General features: G+C 35.0%; 4 protein-coding genes across 5 annotated transcripts; 2 read left to right on the forward strand and 2 right to left on the reverse strand.

Annotated features, from left to right (window-relative positions):
- Window positions 1-96: 96 nt before the first annotated feature.
- On the reverse strand, window positions 97-1,869 carry RPS10B (RNA binding Plectin/S10 domain-containing protein). The gene is made up of 5 exons (XM_018117145.2): window positions 1,733-1,869; window positions 1,591-1,639; window positions 1,216-1,492; window positions 972-1,098; window positions 97-419 (listed from the first exon to the last, which is right to left on the reverse strand). Exons 1-5 carry the CDS (start codon window positions 1,733-1,735, stop codon window positions 336-338), a joined length of 540 nt encoding a protein of 179 aa, XP_017972634.2. The 5' UTR covers window positions 1,736-1,869; the 3' UTR covers window positions 97-335.
- Window positions 1,870-5,189: 3,320 nt separating this feature from the next.
- On the reverse strand, window positions 5,190-7,090 carry ATMYB103 (myb domain protein 103). Its single transcript, XM_088804858.1, has 3 exons — window positions 6,770-7,090; window positions 6,526-6,655; window positions 5,190-5,910 (listed from the first exon to the last, which is right to left on the reverse strand). Exons 1-3 carry the CDS (start codon window positions 6,900-6,902, stop codon window positions 5,247-5,249), a joined length of 927 nt encoding a protein of 308 aa, XP_088660984.1. The 5' UTR covers window positions 6,903-7,090; the 3' UTR covers window positions 5,190-5,246.
- Window positions 7,091-16,016: 8,926 nt separating this feature from the next.
- LOC18606586 (protein ROH1A) lies at window positions 16,017-17,824 on the forward strand. Its single transcript, XM_007040279.3, has one exon. The coding sequence runs from the start codon at window positions 16,228-16,230 to the stop codon at window positions 17,392-17,394; it is 1,167 nt and encodes a 388-aa protein (XP_007040341.3). The 5' UTR covers window positions 16,017-16,227; the 3' UTR covers window positions 17,395-17,824.
- A 1,627-nt stretch (window positions 17,825-19,451) lies between these two features.
- MDAR6 (monodehydroascorbate reductase 6) lies at window positions 19,452-26,238 on the forward strand. 2 transcript variants are annotated; one of them, XR_001927213.2, is made up of 18 exons: window positions 19,452-19,608; window positions 19,733-19,910; window positions 20,027-20,126; window positions 20,233-20,310; window positions 20,632-20,703; window positions 20,992-21,110; window positions 21,232-21,316; window positions 21,418-21,507; window positions 21,808-21,909; window positions 22,118-22,207; window positions 22,303-22,383; window positions 22,735-22,806; window positions 22,879-22,973; window positions 23,094-23,182; window positions 23,273-23,335; window positions 23,417-23,457; window positions 24,203-24,500; window positions 24,608-26,238. XR_001927213.2 is itself a non-coding variant. In XM_018118083.2 (17 exons), the coding sequence occupies exons 1-17, from the start codon at window positions 19,599-19,601 to the stop codon at window positions 24,332-24,334; spliced, it is 1,497 nt and encodes a 498-aa protein (XP_017973572.2). In that variant the 5' UTR covers window positions 19,452-19,598; the 3' UTR covers window positions 24,335-24,622. The 2 variants fall into 2 exon arrangements, 1 of the variants encoding a protein (XP_017973572.2); XM_018118083.2 differs by having other exon boundaries at window positions 24,203-24,622.
- The last annotated feature ends 437 nt before the right edge of the window (window positions 26,239-26,675 follow it).

A 26,675-nucleotide genomic window follows, 5' to 3' on the forward strand; every position in this document is an offset into this window, starting at 1 on the left:
TGCCATAATAATATCTTGAACAATAAACGTGAACTGTCTGATTGAAACAAACAATTGAATGCAATTAAGACTAGAAAAAAAAGAAGACAAACAATATTAGATAACTCAAGCACTAAGTGCAACACCACAGAACGTGCATATTGATCAAGGCAAAGAAACCAAAAGTTTATAAATTCCCATTTAATTGAAACAAAGAGAAGCAATATTTTATAAGCATCAAACAGCTAAGATTATCAAACAATGAACCATAAGACAGGTACTTCTATCAACTCCAAGTGCCAATAACCCTACACCGACAAAACTATCTGTCTCAAGGAAGACGTTAATCATCCCTCTCAAGGAAGACCTGCACCGCCTGCAGGTCCAGCACCACCATAACCACCACCTCCGCGACCAAAGGCAGGCCTTGAACCAGGGCCCTGTGCGTTCACAAGTAAACAAATCAATAAGCTTTTCTGTTTTAGAAATATAACCTCAATTGATATTTTTGATGCCTATGCTTGACCATCAATACTTGGTGGCCTCTTCAAATAAATGAGAACTATTCAAGCAATCATATGAAAATTGCATTCTTTGTGAAATAACTACGATCTCTTACGAACATATCTCTTTCCAAACAGTCCTAGGGCAAGGAGCAGTGAAATTAGATGGCTGAAAACAACATTTACATCATAGTGACACTCACAGCCTATCTTAAAACACTCACAAGCATTAACAACAACTCACCTCTAAGACTTATTTTTTTTATCAAATTTGAAATTATTCTAATAACAGAACATGGAAACAACAAAAAGCCAACATATGATTTCATAATCCACCAAGAACTACTGTAAATACCGTAAACCTTATACGGACAAGCCAAACTTGTAAAGAATACAGTTGAATGAAGTAATAACAGAGAACCATAAGAAGCAACAGTCAAGGATAATACATGTCATTTATTCAAATGAAAAAGAAAAAGTTCAAAGTACCCTGAATGAAGGCTGATAATCAGCAGGAGCTCCTCCCTTGTCACCAAAATCACCTCCTCCTCGTGGACCTCCACGGTACCCATCTCTGTCACCAAATCTCCTCTCACCCTCAAAGCGTGGTGGACCACTGATTCATAACCAACAAAACCAACATAAATATTAACAAAGCAAGAAAACTTCAACAACCCACATAAAAAAACCAATCATTTTTATTAAATGAAGGAGCAAAAACCAAAACTATTACCGTGGGCGGTCACCAGAAGGGCCCATGGGACGGCCGGCGGGCTTAGTTTGTTTCTTCAATGTAGCGGGAACAATCTCAGAAGGAAGATTAAGGTAAGTCCTAAGGAACTCAATGCCATCATTGGTAAGGTACCAGTAATAATGCATCCAAGCAAAAGTTTCACGCACGTATTCCTTCGACTTGAAGCTTTGCATCAGCTTTATTACTTGAAGATTAGGGACATCGATTTCTGGGTGCTTCGCCAAGTTGAAATCTTTCTTCGCATAGCAAACGCCCTCTGAATAAAATAAAAAATAAAAACCCAAAATTTAAATCCAAAGATCTAAATGAAATAAGGAATAGTTGAAATTGGGATGTGGATTTTTATTTGGTTACCTTGGAATAGGTACTTGGAGATCTCGCGGCGGTTTTTTTCTGAGATGATCTGAGAATCAAAAAATCAAACATTAACCACATTCTCTTGCAACGTTTTCTCAGAAGCCAAACAAAGGGTTAGGAAGAAAGAAAGAAGTGTTACCATGATTGCGATGAGATAAGAGGCGGCAGCGAAGAAAGTCTGCAAAGAACGGGGGCTGTTTCCCTCTGCTCTCTCTTATCGCATGAAACAGAGAAACCCTAGCTTAGGGTAGGCGGGTTTTTTATACTCATTTTTGGGTTGCTTCTTTTGGGTTTGGGTTTCATTGTGGGCTTCCCAATTGGGCTTAATTAAACATATGGGGTCAAGTTATCATTTTGATAATTGAAGTAAAACTGGGCCTGAGTTAATACATTACCTAAACTTGGGCTCAAATGAAGAGGGCCACAATTATGAGCTGTGACCCATAAGGCCAATAAGCATCAATTCTTTTTTTTTTTTTTTTTGGGAAATAACTTTAAAGAGTTACCAATCAATGTGTCATTCAATGCTGCTTGCAACCTAAAATAATTCATTTTACGTTTATATTAGTATTTTATATGATTGAACTCAAAATGGAAAACAGAAGGTAGACATGTGAGGGAGCATGTGAATATAAATATGTGTGAACAATTCTACTTCTGTTGCTGTTTAAGTGACAGTGGCATTCTCCATTTTCTCCTCCTTTTTAAAGTCACCATTCCTTTTTTTTATGACAGAAACAGTCTAAGATGGCTGCTGATTAACGTAATACATACTGTGGTTCTGATTCTACTCATCACCTAGAGCCGGGCATTGAAAACAAAGGCAAGGGAGAAAACAATAATTATACTAATAATAAGAACAAAAAACCGAAGACACGAGATGGAAATCATGGAAAATCATTATCTATTTATCTAAGCCTGGCGAGATAGTCATCTGTGTGTTTATTTGCAATGATTGACTATAACAGCCGAGAGCTGTTTACAATTTTAATTAGCCTAATAAGACAGGGATCAATTTCTGATAAGTAATATGTTCCATCCATTTTTTTTAATTATTCTCACTTTCTTTTCCATAACCATTTTATCAATTGTGTAGGTTCAAAGCTAAATGATGATAAATAAGAATTTATAAGTGAGTTGAAATCTGAGAGTAAGTTTATAGTATAAAATAATATTTCAAGCAAGAGAGACAATTAATTCCAATGAAAATGCCACAGAAAGATTCATGAAAAGAAAGGTTTAACTTGTGGGGGGAAGATTAAAGTAATCCTCGTATTAGAACAGGAATTGTAGGTGATTTCGATTGCGATGGAATGATTGAATGAGATTTTATGTCTCTTTTTATACAGTTCTGCACTATTACTGTTTTATCGTTTTGTAGAAGAATTCATGTAAATCTATTCCTTAAATGAAATTTCATATCCTACTAAACAAAAAAAAGACCAAGATTGCCAAGAAATTTAAAGACAAAAAATCTTTGTCCACGAAAGTGTGCTGCAATAATATGCAATTAGAGTTATAACAGAGATATCATCAGACAAGAACATTTAGGGGGAGGAACCGAGATTAATTAATAGATAAAGTTTCTTTTAATTGTCGCAAGAAGGGTTTGTGGCCAAATGAAATGGAGGAGATGACGATGATCGAAGGGTAAATCTATGATTTCACGAGAACGTCATATAAGATTTCTTAAAATTTGCAATGTGAGAGATATGATTTGATGAACACGAAACACCATAAATATTCATGAATATAGCAATGTGACATATTCTGCCTGTTGCTTCAAAAGAGGGGAAAGGTCCAGCACAACAGAGACAATTAATCAATACTCTCAGAAGAAAAAAAAAAAAAAAAAAGACTCCTCCCTCTCTCTTTCAAATTAAAAGTTGAGCGAAATATATACAGCATACCAACTCAAGCCCTAAAGTAAAGGAACGATCAATCGGGAAACTTGGATTTTTTTACATATATATTTGAAAGAGGGGAGGTAATAATCTTCCATATTCGGACAGCTTTGATTGAAGCAATTTTTTTAGAATCCCTTCTTAGGTGAGGAAACATCTTTTTGTCATATCAAAGAAGCCGTACAAAGTGATTATGGCTTGTTAATGGCCGACCAATGGTATTAGCGTTAATGCTCATATCAGGCCCAGTGGACAGGAACAACCTTTTCCCACCCCACTCCCCCCAATCAACATTTAGGATTTAGAGCTAATGTTGTGCAGTTCCTCCTGGAACTGGGTCCTTTCTCATTATTCAAACCTTGGGTTTTAATTTGTTTTTACATTCATAATTCTCTTCAGCCACATTGCATTCAAGACCTAGCTGTACCTAGATAGCTAGCTAGCTAGCTAGCCGATTTCTCCATATGCTACTTGCTGCATGAGTTCATCAGGGCGGTGAACTACTACTTTTTCCCTTCTTAAGAAGGAAAAGTCCTCCAAGTTGATACTTTAACCAAGCTCGTAGCAATAAAAAACATGTGGAAATTTCTCCTGGAATCATTGCATGAATTAATGTACACCAAGAATTGTCAAACCAGTTTCGGTTTGCAGACTATTTTCTGCTGATTAATTAAGCATAGCTTTGAAGCAATATTTGACCGTTGCAGTACGTGCAAAAAAAAAAATTACGAAAACCTTCTTTAAATGATCATGATTATCTCTTGGCCACAAGCCTTCAAACAGCTTCAGCTATATCTTCAAAAGCAGTGATGATTTCATCGAGTGATCAGAGGAAAAGTACTGGATATCGAACTGTTGACTGGGATAAGTGCAAGATGAAATGCCAACAGGGATGGTAACGTGTGTCTGCTTTAGCAAGTAGTTCATCACGAAGACCAATACTAGACTTTGCCTTGTAGTATTACGTATGCATCTATGATCAGAACATGTCTATTTATGAAAATCATGATGTCTTTAACGTAGTTTTCTCGAGTGTCTCATGTTATGTCTTTTTGTCGAAAGCTATGATCAAACTGTAAAATCCAAGAACTTCCATATTCTATGCATGTAAGGATCGCTATCGTCATAGAATACGCGAGCGGTCAAGATCAGTGCAATACTTTTCTGGTGTCAGGAGCAGCTGCCTGGCAATATCAGCCATACATACTTTCAAAGTTTAATTTGCAGTAGCGAAAGACAAGACCAAAACAATAGAATTGTTGTTTTTGTGTTCCCATGCATACTGGCAATTAGTACTATTCAGAACCATATATATGTAAAAATCTTGAGCAATAAACATCAAACCTTTTCTGTTACATCAAACCATATATATGTAAAAATCTTGAACAATAAACATCAAACCTTTTTTCAGGAGCAAATTAAGTAAGAGTTATCTCATTAGCATCAAACCTTTTTTTTTCTGATTGTTACATTGCTTTTTATTCTTCCCTTTTCTGTTTCCAAACACCAAGAAGAAAAAAACTCATGCATACTTATGTTGCATTCCCTCACATTTCACAAGCCCATCACCAATAAAGTTACAAAAAAGCAGAAAGGAAAGAAAAGAAAAGAAAAACAAACTGTTTTTTCAAAAGCCTGGAACATTTTGAAAGCTACTCAGCGGAGATCAAAGACCGAGAAAGCAAAGGTGGGGGAGGGGGGGGGGGGGAGGAGGACAGTGTTTTCTTTCTTTTCACCACCATTAATAATTTATAGAGATGAGGGGAATGAAGATAGTGTAGTTCCCATATTTGATGAAGTTGGTGCCATTGCTTCCCCACCAAGTTGTCCTTCGATATTATCCCAGAATAGAAAATTTGAACACTGCTGGGATTCGACCCATTCGTTCAACTCCTGCTGCTGCCTCTGCAAGCACTCAAGTGTCATTTCCCCTTCCTCATCCATGCTACAGGATTGGACTTCAATAGGCACCATGTTTTCCATGTTCTCTACCAATGGTGGCAAATAATTTGTATCCATACCGGCTGTGAAAGAAGTTGATGGAGGAAATGCTTGAACTTGATGCTGGTTAAGATTCCAAGTCTCAGTGTTTAAATTAGCCGATGCATGGAAAAGCTCTCCTCTTACATTACCATCTTGCATCCCATCAAGTGGACTTGTGTCAAACATAAATAATGGGGCTGGAGAAGAAAATAGGGTTTCTTGAGTTGCAGGTGCCCTTGCTGTCAAGTCCTGATTTACTAACTGATCTAGTTGGTTTGAAGCATAATTTATCTGGGAATGCTCAGTACTGGGAGCAGTGTTAGTTGGAGGTGCTGAAGGCTTTCGTATCTTCTTCTTGATCCATGAATTCCAGTAGTTCTTTATCTCATTGTCTGTCCTTCCAGGCAAATGGCTTGCAATGTGAGCCCATCTACAATTCCCTCGGACATATTAGAAATTGAATAACCTCGAGAAAACAGAATCTAGGATTACTAATACTATGAAATATTAACTTATAACGTGGAGTGGAAATGGGAGAAAGTGCATCCACAAAAGGAAAAAACAAAAAAAGGGAAATGGTAATTGCTTAAGGGAATAAGGGAAAATTAAGGAAAAATGATGAAGAATTTGAAGATGTGAAACATGTGATTTCCAGCTGAAAACTTGTGTTTCAACGTCTGATACTGCCTTTTTAACGCCCTTGAAATGCCGGTGACAGCTGCTTTAGCAACTACTTCAACAGTAGTGAGCTTGCTTGTAGTCATTACTTAAATAAAACTCTAGACATTAATTCAAACCCAAGACTTAACATTGAAGTTTGTCTAATTAAAACCTTAACTTCAGCTAGGAGTGGATTTTCATCTTTTAACTGTTGATCAAGTTCTTAATTAATTCAACCATACACCACCTGAAACTCTTAAGAATTTCCAGAGAGACAAACATGGCTGCATCTGACTGCGGCACCATTAGACACAAAACCCAGAATCGTTACACTATGGAACTTTAAAGTAAAATAAAAAAAGGTGTAGATAAAGTCACTTTGAACCTGTTCCCTACAACCCCATGAAGGCTAATAATCAACTTCTCCTCCTCAGGAGTAAACCTCCCTCTTCTAATATCAGGCCTCAAATAATTAATCCATCTCAATCGACAACTTTTCCCACATCTTTGAAGACCTGCAAAGAGAACAAAAAAAATGTATTGCTTGAGTTACAGACATGCAAGAAAAACAGTTATCAAAAAGAACAAAAAGTGTTGAGAGAGATGGGAGATAGAGATAGAGCAGTGACCAGCTTTCTCAGGGACTTCACTCCAACATCCATAGCCATGAGTGGTGATGTATCGAATGAGCTTTTCATCTTCCTCAGGTGACCAAAGCCCTCTCTTAACCTTCTGTTGGTTGCAGCAAGAATGGTGACCCATGTTAACGTTGGATATGATAAATATCCTCTCTTCTCCCAATTAGTAATTATGCATCCACCTCCTTTCTCTATATCTTTTGGTATTTGCTTTCTTTGATTTGTTTTGCAGAGAAGAAATAAAGAATTTTACACTAATGATTTCTGATCAAAAACTATGATTCTTGGGGTTTGCAAGAAGTGGAGGCTCTGTCTCACCCCATTTAAAAGTAAGAGAAGTACAAAATGATGTGCCGACATTGAAACTGGATGGGGTCCATTCAAAAGGGGGACCCAAAATTTTTCATCTAACCTTAAAAGGACATTTCATCGGTTCTATTCACACACACAGACAGCAGAATTACCATTTTCTACGTAGACTTGTATTACGTAACCATCTTTCACGTACCCTTGCCTTTTTCATTCTTTCAAACTTTTGCCGGTTGTTTCACTGACTCTCTTTTTCTCTCTGTAGCCTTTCTGCAACTCTTACCATTCACCCCATCTCTTCTCATCATTTATTTATTAACCAATGAATCGATCATTAACATGTCATCGAAAATGATTGCAAGTACAGAGGAATTTTCTCTTCTTCGTTTTTTATATTATTGTTTTGAAGAGGAGATTAACGAGGTCAAGATTCAAGAGATTATTGAATTAGATAACTCACATATATATATATATATATATATATGTACTTACCCTAACATGGCATAAATATTTATAGTATTAGAGAGGAGGATATTCTGCATGGCAGTGGATTTTTCTAGGGTCACTGCTGCAAATTACAGAGGATTAATTACCAAAAGATAAAAAGATAATGTTAACCAAACAGAAACAGAGAGATACTGGTACTAGTAATATTTCTAAGGAATAATTTCATTGAGGTGCATACAAATCAAACCAACTCATCCATACCCAAAAAAAGGGGTGTGACAGCAAACCATTAAACCAACACTTTTGTGAATCTTGAGAAAGGTTTCGAGATGCTTGTGTTTGGCCCCCTTCATCATCAAAAAGCAGATATGATATTTACTATTAATCATGTCGGTTTACCCTATGTTTCTAGCTGCAAATATATCAAGCTCTCTGCAACCTTTGATTTCTTCTTTTGGTATACTACTTTTGTTTACAAACAGGCTGGTCATCTTGTTTAAATTCTAAAGATCTCTAATTTTTGCAGGGAAAATGAGAACACATTCAGGTTTCGTTCGGTAAGATTGAAAAGTGTTTTCGAAAAAAAATTTTAGTTTTCTTTTCTATTTAGAAGGGAGTAAGCTTTTACCAAAGGGAATCACATATTTTCTCTACTTTTTTAAGGAGTGGTTTTTAACCTCTTACGACCCCAAGTAATTATTTTTTGTAAATATTACCCCAAGTAATTAGGGTTTCCCTACAAAACAAAAAAATTGGTTTCTCAAATAATAGGCAAATATCCAATCACTTGTACAATTCCCAAATTGGATGTCTGCAAAGTAGTTAAGGATTACAGAGGCAAACTCCTCAAGAAAAGAGCATTGTAAAATATTTTTTTCTTTTAAAAAAGGAAATTAAGTTCATAAAATTTACAGCTATATCTTATTTAATTAGTGATGGGAGTTTAAGCTGATGATCAGGGCTTTACAGAAAAGTCCAAAGACCGTTTATGAAGAATGCAGGGAGATGTGGAAATACAAAGTTTATAACAGAAGGAATGATTGTAATACAAGGCTCTCATTCAGTTAGGGGACAATTGGAGACATGATGAAAATGAAATCACTTAATTTTGATTTTTCCTTCATACTTACTTATGGGGATATATAAATATATAATACATATCAACTATTTTCAGGACAAGACCTCATTTCTAATTCTTTATTATCATTATTCCTTTTTCATTATTGTTTCAGTAGTCCTTGATGACGGTTGCATCACGTAATTCATGAATCCCGAGTCCCATATATATATATATATATAATTAATCTTAGATTGCTCCATTAAAAGGAAATAGAAATAAATCAAAATAAACCATTAGAGTGATGAGAAGGACCAACATAAAGCTTGTTTTCCTCTCCTATATTGAATATAATTACTGCAAGTTATATAGATTCAGATCAGTCTATGAACTAAATTTGTTTGACTAATTCCTTTTTTTTTTTTGCTTCATTAACCAGAAAAGAAAGTGTCGATTGTATAGGAAGAGTTCCAATACGTAGCATGGTTAATATCACACAATCCAATTGGTTGTTTGATTTACAACAACTCTCCTTGATAAGACCCATCGAAATGAATTCAAATCCCATTTTGGGTTAACATAACTTAAAATTTAATCATAAAAATTTTTCTCAATGCCCATTAGACTCGTTTCAGTTTTTCAATCAAAAATTAATTCATTGTTTGCTCTTTTATTTGTTTTTTTGGGAACCTGCTGCCTCCTTTGGGAGGTGGAGCTTGTTCAAGTCCTTACACCTATTCAACATCAGCTGGATTGCCATCTACTTGCCCCTTTGTTTTCTACTCTGATAATTCAATTAATCATAAATCGTATAATAATTCACCAACTTGTATCTCTAAGATGTGTAAGTTTTTTCCTCTGGAGAGGCAGGACATAGTTTTGTATGTATATAGACCAAAATAAATCAACATAGTTGAAGTATGTATTCGATTGGGATGATCAGAGAATCGTTCCCTATTTACCTGACATCATTTTGGATACTCTGATAGATTCTGATACGTTAAAGTGTCCTTGTTCTTCGTTTTCTTGATATTATCCAAAGACAACATTATGTTAAAGAGGTAATATTATAGCTAGGAACTAGGGTGCTATAGGATTAATTATATAAATGTGTATTATACTCAATGATGGGCAGAGTGTAATGTACACTAGCAATGATTAAAAAAAGGTTATTTCGTATTGTGACACATCAAGAAATTAGTTAGGACATAATAGAAAAACTTGGGTATTTTTCTGAATCTGTATGGGGTTTGTTAAGGCATGACAAACGTGTACGTAGATGGACAAATAAATATTATATATATATATAACAGATATAGATAAATGAAGGAAGGAGTTTGTGGAGAGGGTGAAAGCGAAGGAGTTTCTGTTGATTGATGCGAATCATCCAACCACATTTGATGTGAAAAATGAAAGGAAGTGACTTTTGCTTGGATGCATCGCAAGCCAAACTTTGAAAGTAATATACGAATCATTTTTAAAAAAGACCTTTAGAAGGGGAGGGGCGGAATTGAAAAGTGGGAATGATTATACTTAGCTTTAAGGAGGAGCAATGGAGTGGCAAATGGGCCTACCATTGGGAATTTAAGAACTGATTAGCAAGGAAATATTTGGGGGACGTTGCCTTTTAAAGCATGGTTGGTTAAGTTATTAAGTCATGGATGTAATGTCTCTACCATAAGCTATTTTGCTTAAATGTGGTCCTCATGGGTTTTTAACCCCTTTGTCTTCAGTCTTCACCATTAATTTAATCAAATAATCCAATCTTCTTTCTCACATACACTATGTTTTTCAGTTTTCACTCTTCAGTCCTGCCCCCACCATCTATCTTCTCAAGGACCTTGTTCCAACTTTGGTGCCCATTCTTACCCTTCCTGCTCAATCCTTCCATGGTCCCCCATTTCTTGAAATAGTCTTTCAACTTTAAAATTCTCTCTCTTCCTCCAATTTTTTTATTTATTTTGGCCATTGAAGATAGAATTGATAAGAGAGTGTTAAGTATATATATTCCCCAATTCTGATGATGTAAGCACATCTCTATTCTATAGTTCACATAAACTTAAGTAATTCTATGAGTAAATCAAGATTTTAGAACTTTCCAACAACAAGGAGAAGCTGTGATGTTTGAATTGATGCCCCATGTTCAATTCCAAGTAGGTTTAAAGTAACTGGAATAATTCAATAGATTTTTGGCCCTATCTAGTGAAAATGAGAAAATTATTATTAAACAATGACACCAAGTGATTGCGATAGTCACGGCAAAAGTTGGGAACCCAGCACATGTTAAAGCGGTGGGAGGGGCTTAAAAAGTGTGTCGATGGCATGCCGGCGGTGATATCTCTTAAAGCACCCTAGCAATGGTCAGGACTGAGGAGACATGAGAAAAATCTAAAGTGGAAATCAGAATCTCGGCAAAAGTTCTTTTACTCGAAACAACGGCCTTTTTTATGGGTCACAGGAGAAATCAACTGCATACACACGGCTTTTGGGTCTAAATCTTGTCTTCTGAATATGCAATGATGACCCACTGACTTCTTGTTTCTGACATGGGGATGTTGGCTTTTCTCCAATGACCTCGGTCTCATATGGCCTCGGCATGTCAAGTTGTAAAGATGGTTTTGGTACAAGAAACATCAGAACAAGTGACTAAAAAACGACCCTGGCAACGGCATGTCTGATATACTGATCCATATTCCATAGCTTGCATCTACCAGGACTGCAATGCACCTGATATGGGTTTGGGCCAACCGAAATGAATTCGAACTAGTTTAAACCCAAGCCCCACATTGTTCCAGGCTTCCAGCCCAAGCCCAAAGATTAGCCAGTGGAGTTGATAACAAAATTCAAGCCATCCAAGATCTAATCATCTTTGTGTCTCTGTCAATTTGCTTATCTTGATCAAAGCAAGCACCTCTACAATTCTAGATCTAAAACCATGCCCGGCAAGGTGAGCCTGGATGTGATATTTGCAGGCTCTAACCGCCAACCAATTCGTGACAATGTTCGGAATCTAATTTTGTCTGGGAGTTGGGATTAAGAACATGGGTCATTGCCTCAAACCCAGTGTGAGGAAGTGACCAAAGGTCACGTGAGACGCAACCTCTCTGCTTCGAGATCAACTGGCAGTTTGACTCCCACCAGTTTAATGGAATTTGGACGCTTGTGCCACGAGCTTGTTGTTGTCACCATGTCCTATCCAAACCTACCAAAACTGACTTGACAAAAACCAAAACCTTAGTATATTGCTGATCATGGGTTTAATATTCCACTACTACTACTACATTAAAATTAGAGCTCTTAAAAAGATATAATAAAACCGGTTCTTTCGATCAACGATGGAATGGAAGTGACCTCATGACAAACCAGACCAAAAGTGACTAACCCAAGGGTTGATGAATTCCACGATATTAAAGACTAAGTGCATGTTTAGCCTAATTTTTTTTCAACTTATCTACCTCTTAAAAGTAAAAGTCATACCAAATATAATTTTTTGAGAAACTCTTAAAAAAAAGTAGCTTTTTTTTAAGAACAAAATTAAAAAAAAAAAAGCTTAAAAAAAACCTCCAAGGAAGAGTTTTTTGTTCTCTTTTTTTTTTTAAATATAAGAGCATTTTTATTTTTGTTCAAAAAATATCTTCATTTGTTAAAAATAATTACAATATTACCCTCTTAAAAAAAATATCTTCTATGATAATTTTAACAAAAATTATAACTTATAAAAAAAATGTATAAAAATAAATTTACCAAATAACTTTAGCTTAATTTTAAAAATTATTATTTTTCATAAAGAGCTACATAATAGCTTTTAAATTAAAAAAAATCAAGCCAAACAGGCTCTAAAACATGTTCCCAGAAAACGCGTTTATTCTGCTATAACGACTGGTCCAACACGTGATTACTCATGAAATTAATTACCATGCGATGTCCTTTTCTCTGTTATTTGTTATACTACTTTATATATGAGATCATAAATTTATAACAATTAATCTAGTAGTAATTTTTAAGAGAATAAAGTTAATTATTGGGACACTGCCAAATCAACTTAGCAGTTTTCTGTAAGAGATATAGAGGAAAATGCAATAGACAAGTTGTTGAGAACAGACATAAATAGGACAGATCATAAAGTTTCAGTTCTTTTTTTTTAAATTATTTAAAAGTAAGAATTACTAGAAGCTAAAAGCTTTGGAAACAAACCATTAAACTATAGGACAAGCAATTATGATATTTAATTTTGGATTTCTTTCATAATTCTAGTGCTAACACTAAAAGAAAAAAGGGTTAATAGCAATAAATCATAATGCCATATGGGGTTAGCCATCTTGAGGTGAGTTATTTTATCCGTTTTTCTCTTACTTCACTTCATCCGTTAAAGGTACTTTTTCACCCAATAAAAAATATAGAAGTAGTTGACAGTTATCTCGCTTTTGTAACGGTAACGGAAACTAAAAGTAATATTTTATTGCGGACGCAGAGATGCAAAGTAATATTTTATTTAGGATGACACGTCAAATTTATATATCTGTGTTTTTAATTTGATTACAAACAGTCAAAAAAATAAAAATCTATCATGTCTTAATGATTTCCCACAAACGATCTTATTCCTAATTTCTTGCCACGATTATCGATTCATCAACCTCATGATTAAAAACAAATCAACGCTCTTCATCATAACGCTGTCATGGTCTTATTGTTTTATGGAGAGTTTGGAAGAGGCTAGGCCGGCTGAATCTCACGACTTCATATTGAAAAGTAGCCAAATGGATGGTACTGCTGCTTACATTATTTAAATAATCACTTTTTAAGGAAAAAACATGGTTATCCTCATAAATTTTATATATATATATATATAGTACAAGAGACAGTGGCGTGGTCATAACTCTGCAAACATGTTGACTTTAGACAAATATCTCATCTGATTTGTGTCATACTATGATGCTTTAGATTAGATTGAGAGCCCATTAATTATACATTTGGCCCAAAAATCAAACAAAAACTTTTATTTTTTAATTCAAACTTTGGGAATATTGAGCACGTTACCTTATTAACAATGACCCAAATACGTGAAAACTGATCAATAATTTATTTCATTTAGTTTTGACCATGAATTATGTGTAAACCTTAAAAGTTGAATTTATAATTAAATTACTTTGAAAAAGAGTTAATAATATTATAGTTTGTTTTTGAGAGTGGGGTTTGGGAGGATAAACTATGATGGGAATAATCTCCAATTATCATAATTAGAAAAATATTTTAATTTCATAATTCTAGATGTTAATTTAATTTAATTAACTTGTTTAGCTAAAGAGCTTAAATGGGGACAAGAAACTAAAATTAATTATTGGGCCACCATACGAATGAGTTAAATAAAAGATTAAAGGCCCACAAAACACTTCAAAGTCACCAACTAAATAGTAAATGGTGCCCCGTATACTTTAACAATAATTGGCCAAATCCATGACACATCAAATCTACAGAAAATCCGCGCCGTCTAAATTGCCAGCTAAGCCCCCTTCTTGTGGGGACACAACTGAAAATCTATCAATCATAAATATATTAGGTACAGAAAGCTGAGGTGACGGCCGGCGAAGAGTTTTTGGTCGGAGACCGTAAAAACTGTTAAAAGATCAATCGGCTAAATGAAAGTGTGATCGTGCAGACGCGTAGTAGGGAATCAAAGCGGAGGAAAAAGGGGGGCCTTGGGTCCCATGAAATGACGCGGTCAAAGATACATGCTTCTCTTGGCCTTTTCTTTTTTTAATATTTTATTTTGAAGTAGTTTTTAATTTTCCCTTTTGGGTATTCGACACTGGAGACCAGGCCCCGGGGCCTAGACTTCGTCTATCTGGCGCAGAATATCTACGCGTCCCACGCCGCGATCAACTTGCTCCAATTTGTCACTGAATCAGCAACTCCTTCAAATTATGGCCCTTCACTTCCGCCTAAAACTACCAAATTGCCACCGTATTTTAATGGCTGTCTATTTATGCTGCGTCTCGCTTAACTGGTCTCTTGTTTAAAGCTAGCATGTGAAATTCATGGTGTCATGAAAAAAGTGGACAACAGTAAATAAAAATTATTTAAAATTTTAAGCGTTGAATTTATATCATAAAAATTGTTTAATTTATTACTTCAAATTAAATTTTGATAATTTTCTTTGTTATGAACAAAATCTATAATTTTCTTTTAAAAGATTTTAGAATCAATATGCGAATTAAAAAGAAGATGGAACTAAATAATGTTAATTAAGGCACAAGAGTAATGAAAGCAGTTAGTAATTTTCAAAATAATTGTCGTTACTTGAATTTGTTGTAGTTTTTTTAATTAAAATTTTTTATTAAATGATTTTGAAAATAACTAACTTGATTAAAATGTTGAAAATTTTCAATATAATGCCTATCAACACTTTTTTTTTTGAAAAGTACCGATCAACACTTTTAATAAGAGAAAAAATACATATTCACTTTTCATTAAAAAAATTTATGTACCACAACCATAATAAATAATTAAAGTTGTATATCCATGGTTTATTTCTATTTTTCCTTTTGATTTACTTGGATTGAATATAATTTGAAAGGAAATATAATTCATATTGTATATCATTATTATAAAGTCAGAATAGTGAAAATTTGATGTAATTATATACAATAAAATTTTGCTTATTAATAATTGGTCGAGAAGTGTACCTTCTCCACTACTTAAAATAATAGAAATATCTACTATTTCATTCTAAAATAATACATGTACTTCCAATTAAATCTAAGACCAATATTTGTTCAAATTATTTTTTTAATAAATTCTCATTCATCTTCCCTCTCAATTCAAGGTCATTAAAATCTTCATATTTTTAAAATTAGTGCTATTTACTTCAACATGTTTCAATATTTTAACTATTTGTATAAAAATAGTACTTATTAAGATTGAGTTTATGAATTATTTCTTAAAAAGTTTACGAACTCATAGAAAAATTGTTAAAGTTGAATGGATGTATTGTTGTTATCAATAATTAAAGCAAAATAAATCTAAAATAAATTGTATTTTTTGCCTTTTTACATCTTATACTATCCGAAACATTTTATGGTTGAATTTTCATAACAAATTAAGAAAATAATCATATAAGTTATAGTTATATCGTGTAAATTTCTTAAAAGAAAAAAATAGTCCAGTTCTAGATACATATAAGTTGATCAAGATGCAGGGAAAGTGAAGAACATTAATCCCAAATTATTAGTTTAATGCAAAAACCATAGAGGTTATTAATTTGGCAGTAATTTTTAACTAAAATTGGGAGCATGAGTGCATAACACCTAGAAAAACTATCGAAATGTTGTAGATAAAATTTTCCAAGAAATGGGGGCACAACGGGAAACAAAAATAAACACCACTGGCATAGTGCCGAGTCAGCGTCCAAAAGAAGGAAGAAGAAGCGGTCTCTTCCCCGACAATTTATTTCCATGGATATCGCTCCCGTATATAACTCCCCAACCCTCCTTCCTCTTTTATCCTAACACACCACCCCTTTCTTACCTTTTCCCTTCCCGTTTCCACGCATTTCCATCCCTTTCCTTTTCCTCCCCCTCTTCAATCTCTCATTGTTTTTCTTTCTCTCCAAGGATTTCCCAAAAATTTTCCAACAGAAATGCCGGCAACCGAGTACCCAGGCTCCTTCTTGGGGCGAATCAGCATCAGGCGGAACCAAGTCATCGCCATGGATGGTAACCACGAGCAGGAGCTTGAAGACCTAGAGCTCTTCCAAAAGCACGTTTCTGATCGCTTCACCGAACTCTTATCTCCTCCGGATGACGCCCCTGTTGAGGCTCCTCTGTCAATTCCCTGGCTTCGCAAACTCCTCGACGTGTTTCTTTGCTGTGAAGCCGAATTCAAGGCTATTCTTTTGATGGGCCGTGACCCGTCTCAGATCTCCAAACCGCCTCTCGATCGCTTGATTCCTGAACTTCTAGACCGGGCTGTGAAGGCTTTGGACGTTTGTAATGCGGTTACCAACGGGGTTGATTCCGTTAGACATTGTCAGAGACTGGCGGAGATTGCCGTTTCGGCTTTGAACCAAAAACCAATCGGGGACGGACAAGCGAGAAGAGCTAGAAAGGCCTTGAATTCGCTGATGTCAGCAATGAACCTTGACGAGAAAGAAGGCGGCAGTACTAAAACGACGGAGAGGAGCTGGTCGTTTGGTCGCCGAGGTGGTAATAAAGATCGAGCCCCGGGGCAATTCAGGCCACTTTCTTGGCAGGTGGCCACGAATTGGTCAGCCGCGAAACAGATTCAGGCCATGACTACCAATCTCGTTGCGCCACGTGGAGGTGAGGCTTCCGGTTTGGCTTCCCCGGTTTATATAATGAGTGTGGTTATGGTTTTTGTTATGTGGGCATTGGTGGCTGCGATACCTTGTCAAGAGAGGAGCGGTTTGGCTACGCATTTTCCTGTTCCGAAGCAATTGAGCTGGGCCCATAGCATGATTGGGTTGCAGGAGAAGATTGGTGATGAGTGGAAGAAGAAGGAGAAGAAAGGGATGGCCGGGTTGTTAGAGGAGATGCAGAAAATGGAGAAACTCGGTCAGAGTTTGATAGAGTTTACGGATTCATTTCAGTTTCCTGGAGAGACAGAGAAATTGGAGGAAGCGGCTGCACAGGTTGCGGAATTAGCGGAGACTTGTCGGAGAATGGAGGAAGGATTGGTGCCTTTGCAGATGCAGATTAGGGAAGTGTTTCATAGGATTGTAAGAAGCAGAACTGAGTTTCTTGATGTGTTGGACCAAGGTGGGAAATCATCGGCGCCACTCGTGTAACTATGTTTGTGCATTTCTGTCAGTTGGTCTGACAGGCACTTGAAGTTTACAAAATTTTGAAGGTAATGGTTTGATCTTCCTAGGTTCAGTTTTCTTCATGGATGTCCCCGTCTATTTTGGCCCATGAAGATGGAGACAGATGAACCTGCAAGATATGGGGTTTTTTCTTTTAATTTTATTTACCAGAGTCTTCAGCCACTGAGGTTTTGGTGAAGCAAGCATTTCCTGTGTGAAATGCATCCCTGTTTCCTTCTAGTTTTGGCCTTTTGTTTAATATGTTAACTTTTATTTGATTTGAGTACAGAAGCTTTTCTTTTCAGGAAAATGTAAATACTCAAACTACTAGTATAACATTTTGTATTTGAAGGAGGAAGTGAGAGTTTCTCACTTTGCAGAAAGTAAATGTATGCCGTACGCTCTTCTTGCCCTAGTTTTTTTTGTCATGTCTCAGTTTTCTGATTGCAATTATGTGCCTTTAATTGGCTGCCTTAGCACGTCAAGCATCTTTCCAAAGTTGTCAACTTGGAACCTGGAAGCAGAATTGGGCAAGGCAATTCGCTTGATTGGATGTTATTACAGATAAATATAAAAATTCCGATATTCATAGTGATGAGTTCCAGTTGGACATTGGGAACCATTTAAACAGAAGAAAACAAAACCTGAGCCAGGGTTGTCGAATGGAGGATAGCAACAGCTGTTTGTTTGACAATTGTTCGATTCCAACTCGGAAGGTGCGGTGGAATCTATCGAACCTGTGTGTATGATTTTCTAACTTTATGCAGCATTTTCAACCCAGAAAAATTTGCTCATCAACTTAGTCTGATATGAATCACTAGATGGATAATTTGGACCCCGACACCGGGACATATGCAAAAACGTATAGAGATAGAGGACTACCATTGAGTTCAAAGCTTTGAAACTCAGATTAGTCCAGCCATCCAGGTCCTTAATGGAAGATAAAGACTAGCTTAGCTTTTCCACTTTTCTGCTTACTGAATTTAGCTTCAACGTTCACTGAAATAACATCAAAAAGTACAAAAGTAAGTAGTGACTGCATCGCTGTCAGATGAGTGATTAAGAACCCGAGATGGATCTCCTTTGGCCATGACCCATTCTCCATGCTTGGAATAAAAAGGTAGTGGTTGATGGGGTGCCATAAACTACAAGTAATTAACCGCTGAAAGCTTGCTTAATGAGAGTTAACAATCATGATTGGCAAATATGGATACCACGTTTAAACACTTTTAATTTAAAGTAATGGAAGGAACTTCTCTATAGTTGATTGGGCAAGTCGTACTAACATTTCTGCGTCAATTTTAGGCAAATGCAGTCTCCCAAATTTCATGTACATATGCAACAAGCTTGCTCAAGTCAAAGACTAACTCTTGACGTGTATACCCTTTCCAATTAATATTGATTGGGTGGTCCAATTTTCCACTAGGATCGGATATGCGTTCCCCTCACAAATGCAATGTCAATGCTAACTATTGTCGCTTGGAATTTGTCCAATGCTTTCATCTCTATTTTTTTTCCTGTCTCAAACACATATTAGCGCTAGTACAAATGTTCAAATTCTTCTTTTTCTTGTAATAAAAAGACTGCTCTCAATAAATTTTTATGGTTTAATATTTTAAAAACCTTTTAAATTATTTAAAAATATTTAAATATTTTTATTATTTTATTAATTTAATTAAAATAAAAAATTTAAAGATTTAATTGAATGTAATAAAAATATAATTTATTTAAAAATTTTAAAATAATTTAAAAGCTCTTTTCAGATATTATATTAATTTTTAATTAATTTTTCATCTGTGACAAAAATTAAAGAAAAAGGTTTTTCAAGTCTCCTGGCTACCTAAATCAAATAAGCACATGCTTTGTCAATTTTTAATTGATTTTTTAAACGTTGGAAAAAATACCAAAAAACTGAAAGCCGAATTTTACCGAATAAGACGACATCGTTGCAAGTCTGCTGGTTCCCTAAAATAAAATAAGCACAGACCTCGAATGGCGACATGCCACAAAATTACACCAACTGGCCACTCTTCGCTGAACAGTTGCCCTTTTGTCAAAGATCTCTGGCGCTGTCCCATCCTTAAACGGCCTAAACCAATCCAAATTGCCATGCCCCTTGGCCCTCTTCTAGGGCCAGAGCAGCCTCAATAATTAAATTATTATTCACCTCTCACTCACTACAAAATAACATGTTCCCAGGTCCATTCTCTCTCTCTTCTTCTTCTCAAACAACTGCTGCTGCTACTGTTACTGCTGATCCTTTTTGGCTAATTTTCGTTCTTCTGATATTTCTACTTTTCATATTTGTATTTTGTCTCTACAGTTAGAAAAGCAATGGCGGGCTTATCGAACTCGCTTCAACTCAAGCACGGACTCGCTCTCTGGTGTCCTCGCTCTTCTCCTTTGACTCGTCCTTACCCTTCCTCTTCCATCCGATTCAATGGCTTCCACAGAAACTTCGTTGTTGCCTCCTCCTCTTCTTTTTCTAACGACAATCGCGAGTCAGTTTTTCCCAATCGAAGTTTTCTCTTTTTCAACTTTGCAATTTGATTTATAATTTTATGTTTTTATAACTTGATTGAATTTGGGTTTTTCATTTTTTTTTTCTATATGATAGATTTGTGATCGTTGGAGGGGGCAATGCTGCTGGATATGCAGCAAGGACTTTCGTCGAACACGGAATGGCCGATGGCAGGCTCTGTATTGTATCCAAAGAGGTGAATTCTATGTCCTATTTTGCATTTTTATTGATTCTTTTACTATTTATTTTACTTTTGAATTTAAGTTTAGTTTTTTCATTTTTTTTCTGTTAATGTTTTGCAGGCATATGCACCGTATGAGAGACCGGCTTTGACAAAAGGCTACTTGTTTCCCCTAGACAAGAAACCAGCTCGATTACCCGTAAGAATTTTCAGCTTTATATAGATACATTACTTTTTTTCAATCTGTACTTGAATTATGCTATTTTGTGCTTGTTTAAGAATTATTTCTAATTAAACGTCCATGAGTGTACATTGGGTCATTGGTGAGAGTATTTGATGTTTCAAAATTCAATGAATTTTGCTGTATTTATGTGATGTTAAATTGGAAATGTCTTGCAAGTTCAAGTGGTCAGTGATTAGAACTTTAATCTTTTTCTGGTCTTGTTTTCTGCCGGCTTCTAATTTTCATGCTTGTAATTGTTATGTCTGGTTATGATGGCTTTCATCCGAATCATCATAGGGTTTTCATACTTGTGTCGGATCTGGTGGTGAAAGGCAAACTCCTGAATGGTATAAAGAGAAAGGGATCGAGGTATTTCTTCTAACTGCTTTAGTTATTAATGTTTTGTCATGTTTAATTTCATTAACTATTTGTTATGGCCTCCTTGTTTAAGAGTCTTTGGTTCTGGCCCTCTTCTAGGAAGTTACTTAATTGGAAATTACATTGCAACCTAAGAAACAAAATGTTTTTAATTAAATAGTGCATGAAGTGAAACTTTAAGAAGCTTATCCTAGTTTAAGTCTCTGGTTATGAAGGGCTACTGATGTTTTATATAATGTTATTTTTAATGTTTATTTGTTGCTTCTTTTGTATGATTAGATGATTTATGAGGATCCAGTAACGACTATTAATATAGAAAAGCAAACTCTAACCACAAATTCTGGCAAATTGCTGAAGTATGGGTCTCTTATAATTGCTACCGGATGTACAGCCTCAAGGTATACTTATCAGTTTGTAGTAGCTTCCCATTTATTTGTCCTAGATTATATGCTTGAATTGGTGAAACAGTACAAGAAGAAAAAAAAGAGGACACTGATATCTTGACCATATTTATTTTAGATTTCCAGAGAAAATCGGAGGAAATCTTCCCGGTGTTCATTACATTCGGGATATTGCAGATGCTGATTCACTAATCTCATCTTTGGTACTTATAGTTTCTTCTACCCATATCTTTTTATTTCCTTTTCATGATGTTGCCTTGAACCCTCCTATTGGTCCGATAATAACTTCCATTTAATAATTTAGGAGAAGGCAAAGAAGGTGGTTGTTGTTGGAGGTGGTTATATTGGGATGGAGGTTGCTGCTGCTGCTGTTGGCTGGAAACTTGATACTACGGTATGAGTTCATTACATTTGGTAAATGTAATTGGTTTAGTTATTAATGAGACCAAAAAGAATAATTCTATTTCTGCTGTAGCTTTCCTTTAGATGGTCCAAGCTGAGGTGGCACTTTTGATAACTTGAAAAATGAAAAGTTTCATTGTGTTTCAAGACATGCATGTATAGAGATATGTACTCATGTGTGCCTGTGCATATGACTACATTATCTTCTATTTTGCATTTAAGGTTTGGTGATCTTATGTAAATTCTTTGACTTGCTGAGCTTTAATTCAGTTTCCTTTTGCTTCTAATGTAGATCATTTTCCCAGAGAATCATCTTTTGCAAAGATTATTCACTCCTTCCCTTGCTCAAAGATATGAAGAGCTCTACAAAGAGAATGGTGTCAAATTCTTAAAGGTACTATTTCTCTCTCTCTCTCTCTCTCTCTGTGACACATACCCTGCAATTAGTGTGTGTGTTCACTTATGCTTCAATAACCCATGCCTATCCACCTGGCTGCAAATTTCATTAGTTTGAAATTGGTTTTCAGTTAGTAGCCAGTAAACACCTGATTTTGATTATTACCCTGTGAACTGAGTTTCTGATATTGTTAACCACTGACCAGGGTGCTTCTATCAAAAACTTAGAAGCTGGTTCTAATGGACAGGTAGCTGCTGTTAAACTTGGAGATGGATCCACCATAGAAGCAGACACGGTAACCATTTTGCCATAAGTAAAATTTCTTTATTTGTTAATAGTGGTAGAACTGATCAAATGGCCCTTTCACCCTGTATTTTCACTGCTCCACAGATAATTATTGGTATTGGGGCAAAACCTGCGGTTAGTTCCTTTGAAATGGTGGGATTAAATACCACTGTTGGTGGCATACAGGTGAGCATCATCTGTAACTTTTTTAATTGAATTATGTGCTCATTTATGTTATCTATTAACTTATAATGGATAGTTATACATGTATCTAGTACCATGTGTGAAGTAATTTTGTATGTTATTATGAAATTGATGGTGCTCTATGCAGGTAACCAAGTAGTGTATGTTAATTGCAAAAATCATGCCTTGATGAATGTTGTATGTTTTCCATGTTTTCTATTCTTTATTGATAAAAAGACCACTAGACCACCAGCAGTTTATTTTCACGCCTTAACTTATAACCATAGTTGAGATATTGATTGTTTCTAGTGGAGTATATGGATATGATTATTGATGACTTTGCATATGAACCAGGTTGATGGTCTATTCCGGACAAGCATACCTGGAATTTTTGCAGTTGGAGATGTTGCTACATTCCCCCTTAAGGTACAATTTTCTCAAATCAATAACCATTTTTCCTTTCAAGATCTGTAAGTACACGTGGTTTATCATGAACAGATGTATGACCGCATGGCAAGAGTTGAACATGTTGATCATGCTCGTCGATCTGCACAGCATTGTGTTAAGGCATTGCTTAGTGCTCAAACTCACACGTATGTGATGGTCTATCTCTTATCTTCCATCATGCCTAATTTCTAGGGTGTTAGATACACTGCTAGTGATTATCTTTCATTCTGAAATGTTAATGAGTTGCATCATTACATGTTTTCCAGGTATGATTATCTGCCATATTTTTACTCAAGGGTTTTTGAGTATGAAGGGAGCCCCAAGAAAGTTTGGTGGCAGTTTTTTGGGGACAATGGTGAGAATATCTTACATGCATTTTTAACGTTGCATTTATATGTATTTTTTATCTCATATTCAGCATTTACAATTATAATCTTTTTGGCAGCTGGAGAGACCGTTGAGATTGGGAATTTTGATCCGAAAATTGCTACTTTCTGGATAGATTCTGGTAATAGACTCTTTCTCTCTCCCCATTTTCCATTACATTTTTCACAAAGTATAATTAAACTTTTTCTCCGTGCCATTACAGGTAAACTGAAAGGAGTTCTTCTTGAAAGTGGAAGTGCCGAGGTATTTTTCTTTATAAGATTTCTAATTTTCCTTGCCAATTAGCATTGCTGGTTGATTAGTTGACACTGTTTACTAACAATGAGAAATCTGGGCTATCTCTGAGAGTAGTCTGACAATGTGCTGGAATGCTGAAAGTGTTAGGATGAAACTAGATGCATGGTATTCATACAGAACCAAGATTCCTAATTAAGAATATTTATAAACAGCTAAATATTGTATAAAGGCAAGTTTTTTCAATACAAATATAATAATATGTGGAAAAAGGAAGCTAAATCTGGATATCAGTTTCGAGTTGACCATGTATTTAATCAAAATCTAAATGATGCTTAAAATGGATTGTAGGAGATGCACTTGTTGCATGTAGGACCAACTTTCAGTAATAGATTGTATTCTTGAAGCATTCTGTGGTACTATGAGATGACAATGTCAAATATAGTATCTATCTTGGCATTGTATACTGCAATAAATCAGTTCTTAGTTAGGTTTAGAAGCTTCCAAAGAGGTTTGAAAAACTTTATTTTGTGGGGTTGACCAAATACATGTTACCTATTTATCCTATGCAGCTTAGAGATTTGAATGGTTGCTAAATTTGAAGATGAAGTATCACAAACATGAAACCCTTTTCCAATATATTCTGAAATGCTGTTTTTGCTTTTCGATCGTTTCTCCTGTATCTTTTGTGCTATGTTATCTTAGGCTTTGCTTCCAAGGCTCTAATATGCACGACCATGCTGTTATGTTACAGGAATTTAAACTCCTTCCTGAACTTGCAAGGAGCCAGCCCTCCATTGACAAAGCCAAGCTTCAGAAAGCATCTTCGGTTGAGGAGGCCCTAGAAATTGCTAAAGCCTCCCTACTAGTTGGGCAGAAACCTTAGTTGCACGCAGAACCTCTCTGAGAAGTGCTGATCTCTGCACATAACCATCTTACAGTTTACCTTCTTCAATATCCTTTAAGCAAGGGAATCATTCCTCCTAATAATATCTCGGAACCTTGCCCATTATTTCATGAACTAATTGTTTGAAACTAAGCATGACGGAAAGGTATAAAGTCTATTTTGATATGCACTAGAAATTTTGGTAGATGAAACTGCTTCTGGGCGGTTGAGGATCCAATAATAACTAAATGAGTTCCTTGGTTCGTAATATAGGGACTTTCCTGTTAACATCCTGATGTTTCAGACCAGGTAGTGGAAATGAATGCGGCTCCCAAGCATTGCTGTTCGGCTTAAATTGGCGGCCATTGCCGGATTTGGGCTGGCTACGCCACCTCCTTCGTACCTCCTAAATCTGTACTCTCGGAAGCCTATCCTTGTCTTCTTCCTGCTTAGATGTTACCCATGATTTTTGGCTTATCACAAGCATCACACACCCACACGATGTCGCAGTATATAAAAAGGAAACTTACTATTAATATACTCTGTCGACAATTAATCTGAATTTACTAAATAAAAAAGTTTAGTTTTTAACATTAAATGAAATTAAAAAATTACCAAATAAAAATGTTCTCTCAATATAAACTCAATCACGCACTTATATATCATAATGAATATAATTAATTCCATCAGATAAATAAATTAGTAATTATAATTTTGTAACAAGTGATTTTTGTATTTATATTTACATAACATAAATAATTATTAATTAAGGGTTAACACTACTTGAGGTATTGCCAAACTAGTTAATATGTTTTTAAATTTTAGTTGAACTAAAATTTATTAAAGTATTATTACACATAAAATACTCAAATAAAGAAAAAAAATACACTTAGAAGTGTTGACTGAATTGAATTTAGACATAGATCATCATAATTAATAATCTTTATTTATAAATAATTGGTGATACTTAAAAAATTTTCTCAACTATCAAAACATTTTTAAATTAATTTTTAATTTTTTATTACATTTAATCAATTAAATAAATTTTTATAATTAACAGTTAATTAATTATTGTTAATTAAAATATTATTTATTATTTTATGTAACATATATTATAATAAATGATAACGTGATATGTTGATATAGTATGATGACAAGGTCATGTGGTATTTTTTACTTTCTATATCAATGTCATGTAAATATAAAATAACAGATGATATTTTAACTAATACCAATTAATTAATTGTCCATTATAAACACAAAAACTTGATTTAACATAATAAAAAATAAAAATTTATTTAAAATTTTTAATTAATTTAAAAAATTTTAAAACATTATATATATACATATATATATATATATATATATATATTTTTTTTTCCTAATGTAAAAAGGAAATAGATTGCTTTTTGAGTTATTAGCTGCGAAACCTTATATGACGTAGCCATGAAATTTGGTATTAGTTGAGCAGCCAAATGGAAAGAGAGTTGTAAATTATAAGAAACCCGCCAACGTTTCTGACATAAGATTTGAGTCATAGCTTGAATCATATCTTATTAAAAACAATAATAAAAAGAATAATAGATGATGTAAAAAGTAGTACAGTACAATCAATCAGTCCAAACATTACCCAATTAAAGCAAACAGTTGTGATTGGAGGACAGTGCTTTGGGTAATCATGAAAGAGATTCCCCATGTTTGTAATTTACATGTTAAATGATTTGTTTTAGCAACAAAAAAAAAAAAAGAAAAGAAAAGGAAGAATAGTGTTCGGATATTAAGCCACAAATCAACATCATCTCCCTCAACATCCACTACAGCTATGGAAAATGAACGGAGGAAGACTCCGGATATCTTTGCCGTCCTTGACTAAATTATGGACTAAACTAGCAATAAAAAATGGTTAATCTCACATTAAATTAACTCTTTCTTTGTAAATCAAGTCATGGACTCGATTCACATATAACATCATGCAAGACAATATCTCTTTGGATTATCCCCACACCCCTTGCATTTTCGTATAATTTAGACTTTAATATTTACTTTTTCATGTAAGGAAAAAGCGACTGATCATTGATGCTAGAAATAGCATGCTTTAACATCTTTACATACACAAAAAAAAAAAAAGGAAAAAAAATCCCAGATTTATCAAAAACAGAGAAAAGTCCATTGACTTGCTCCATAAGTTTCAAGACTACAACGATGAATTGGTTCCTTGTTAGACAAGGCTAAGTTCCTGCTCCTTTTCCAAATATTTGTTTGTTTGATGACTGTTCTTGGCAGTTTTGTTAAACCTGGTGGATACCTGGTAAATCATTATTCCTACTCTTGTTCCTTCTGT

This window comes from Theobroma cacao, chromosome 3, assembly GCF_053813885.1.
Source record: "Theobroma cacao isolate CCN51 chromosome 3, ASM5381388v1, whole genome shotgun sequence".
Lineage (NCBI taxonomy): Eukaryota > Viridiplantae > Streptophyta > Magnoliopsida > Malvales > Malvaceae > Theobroma > Theobroma cacao.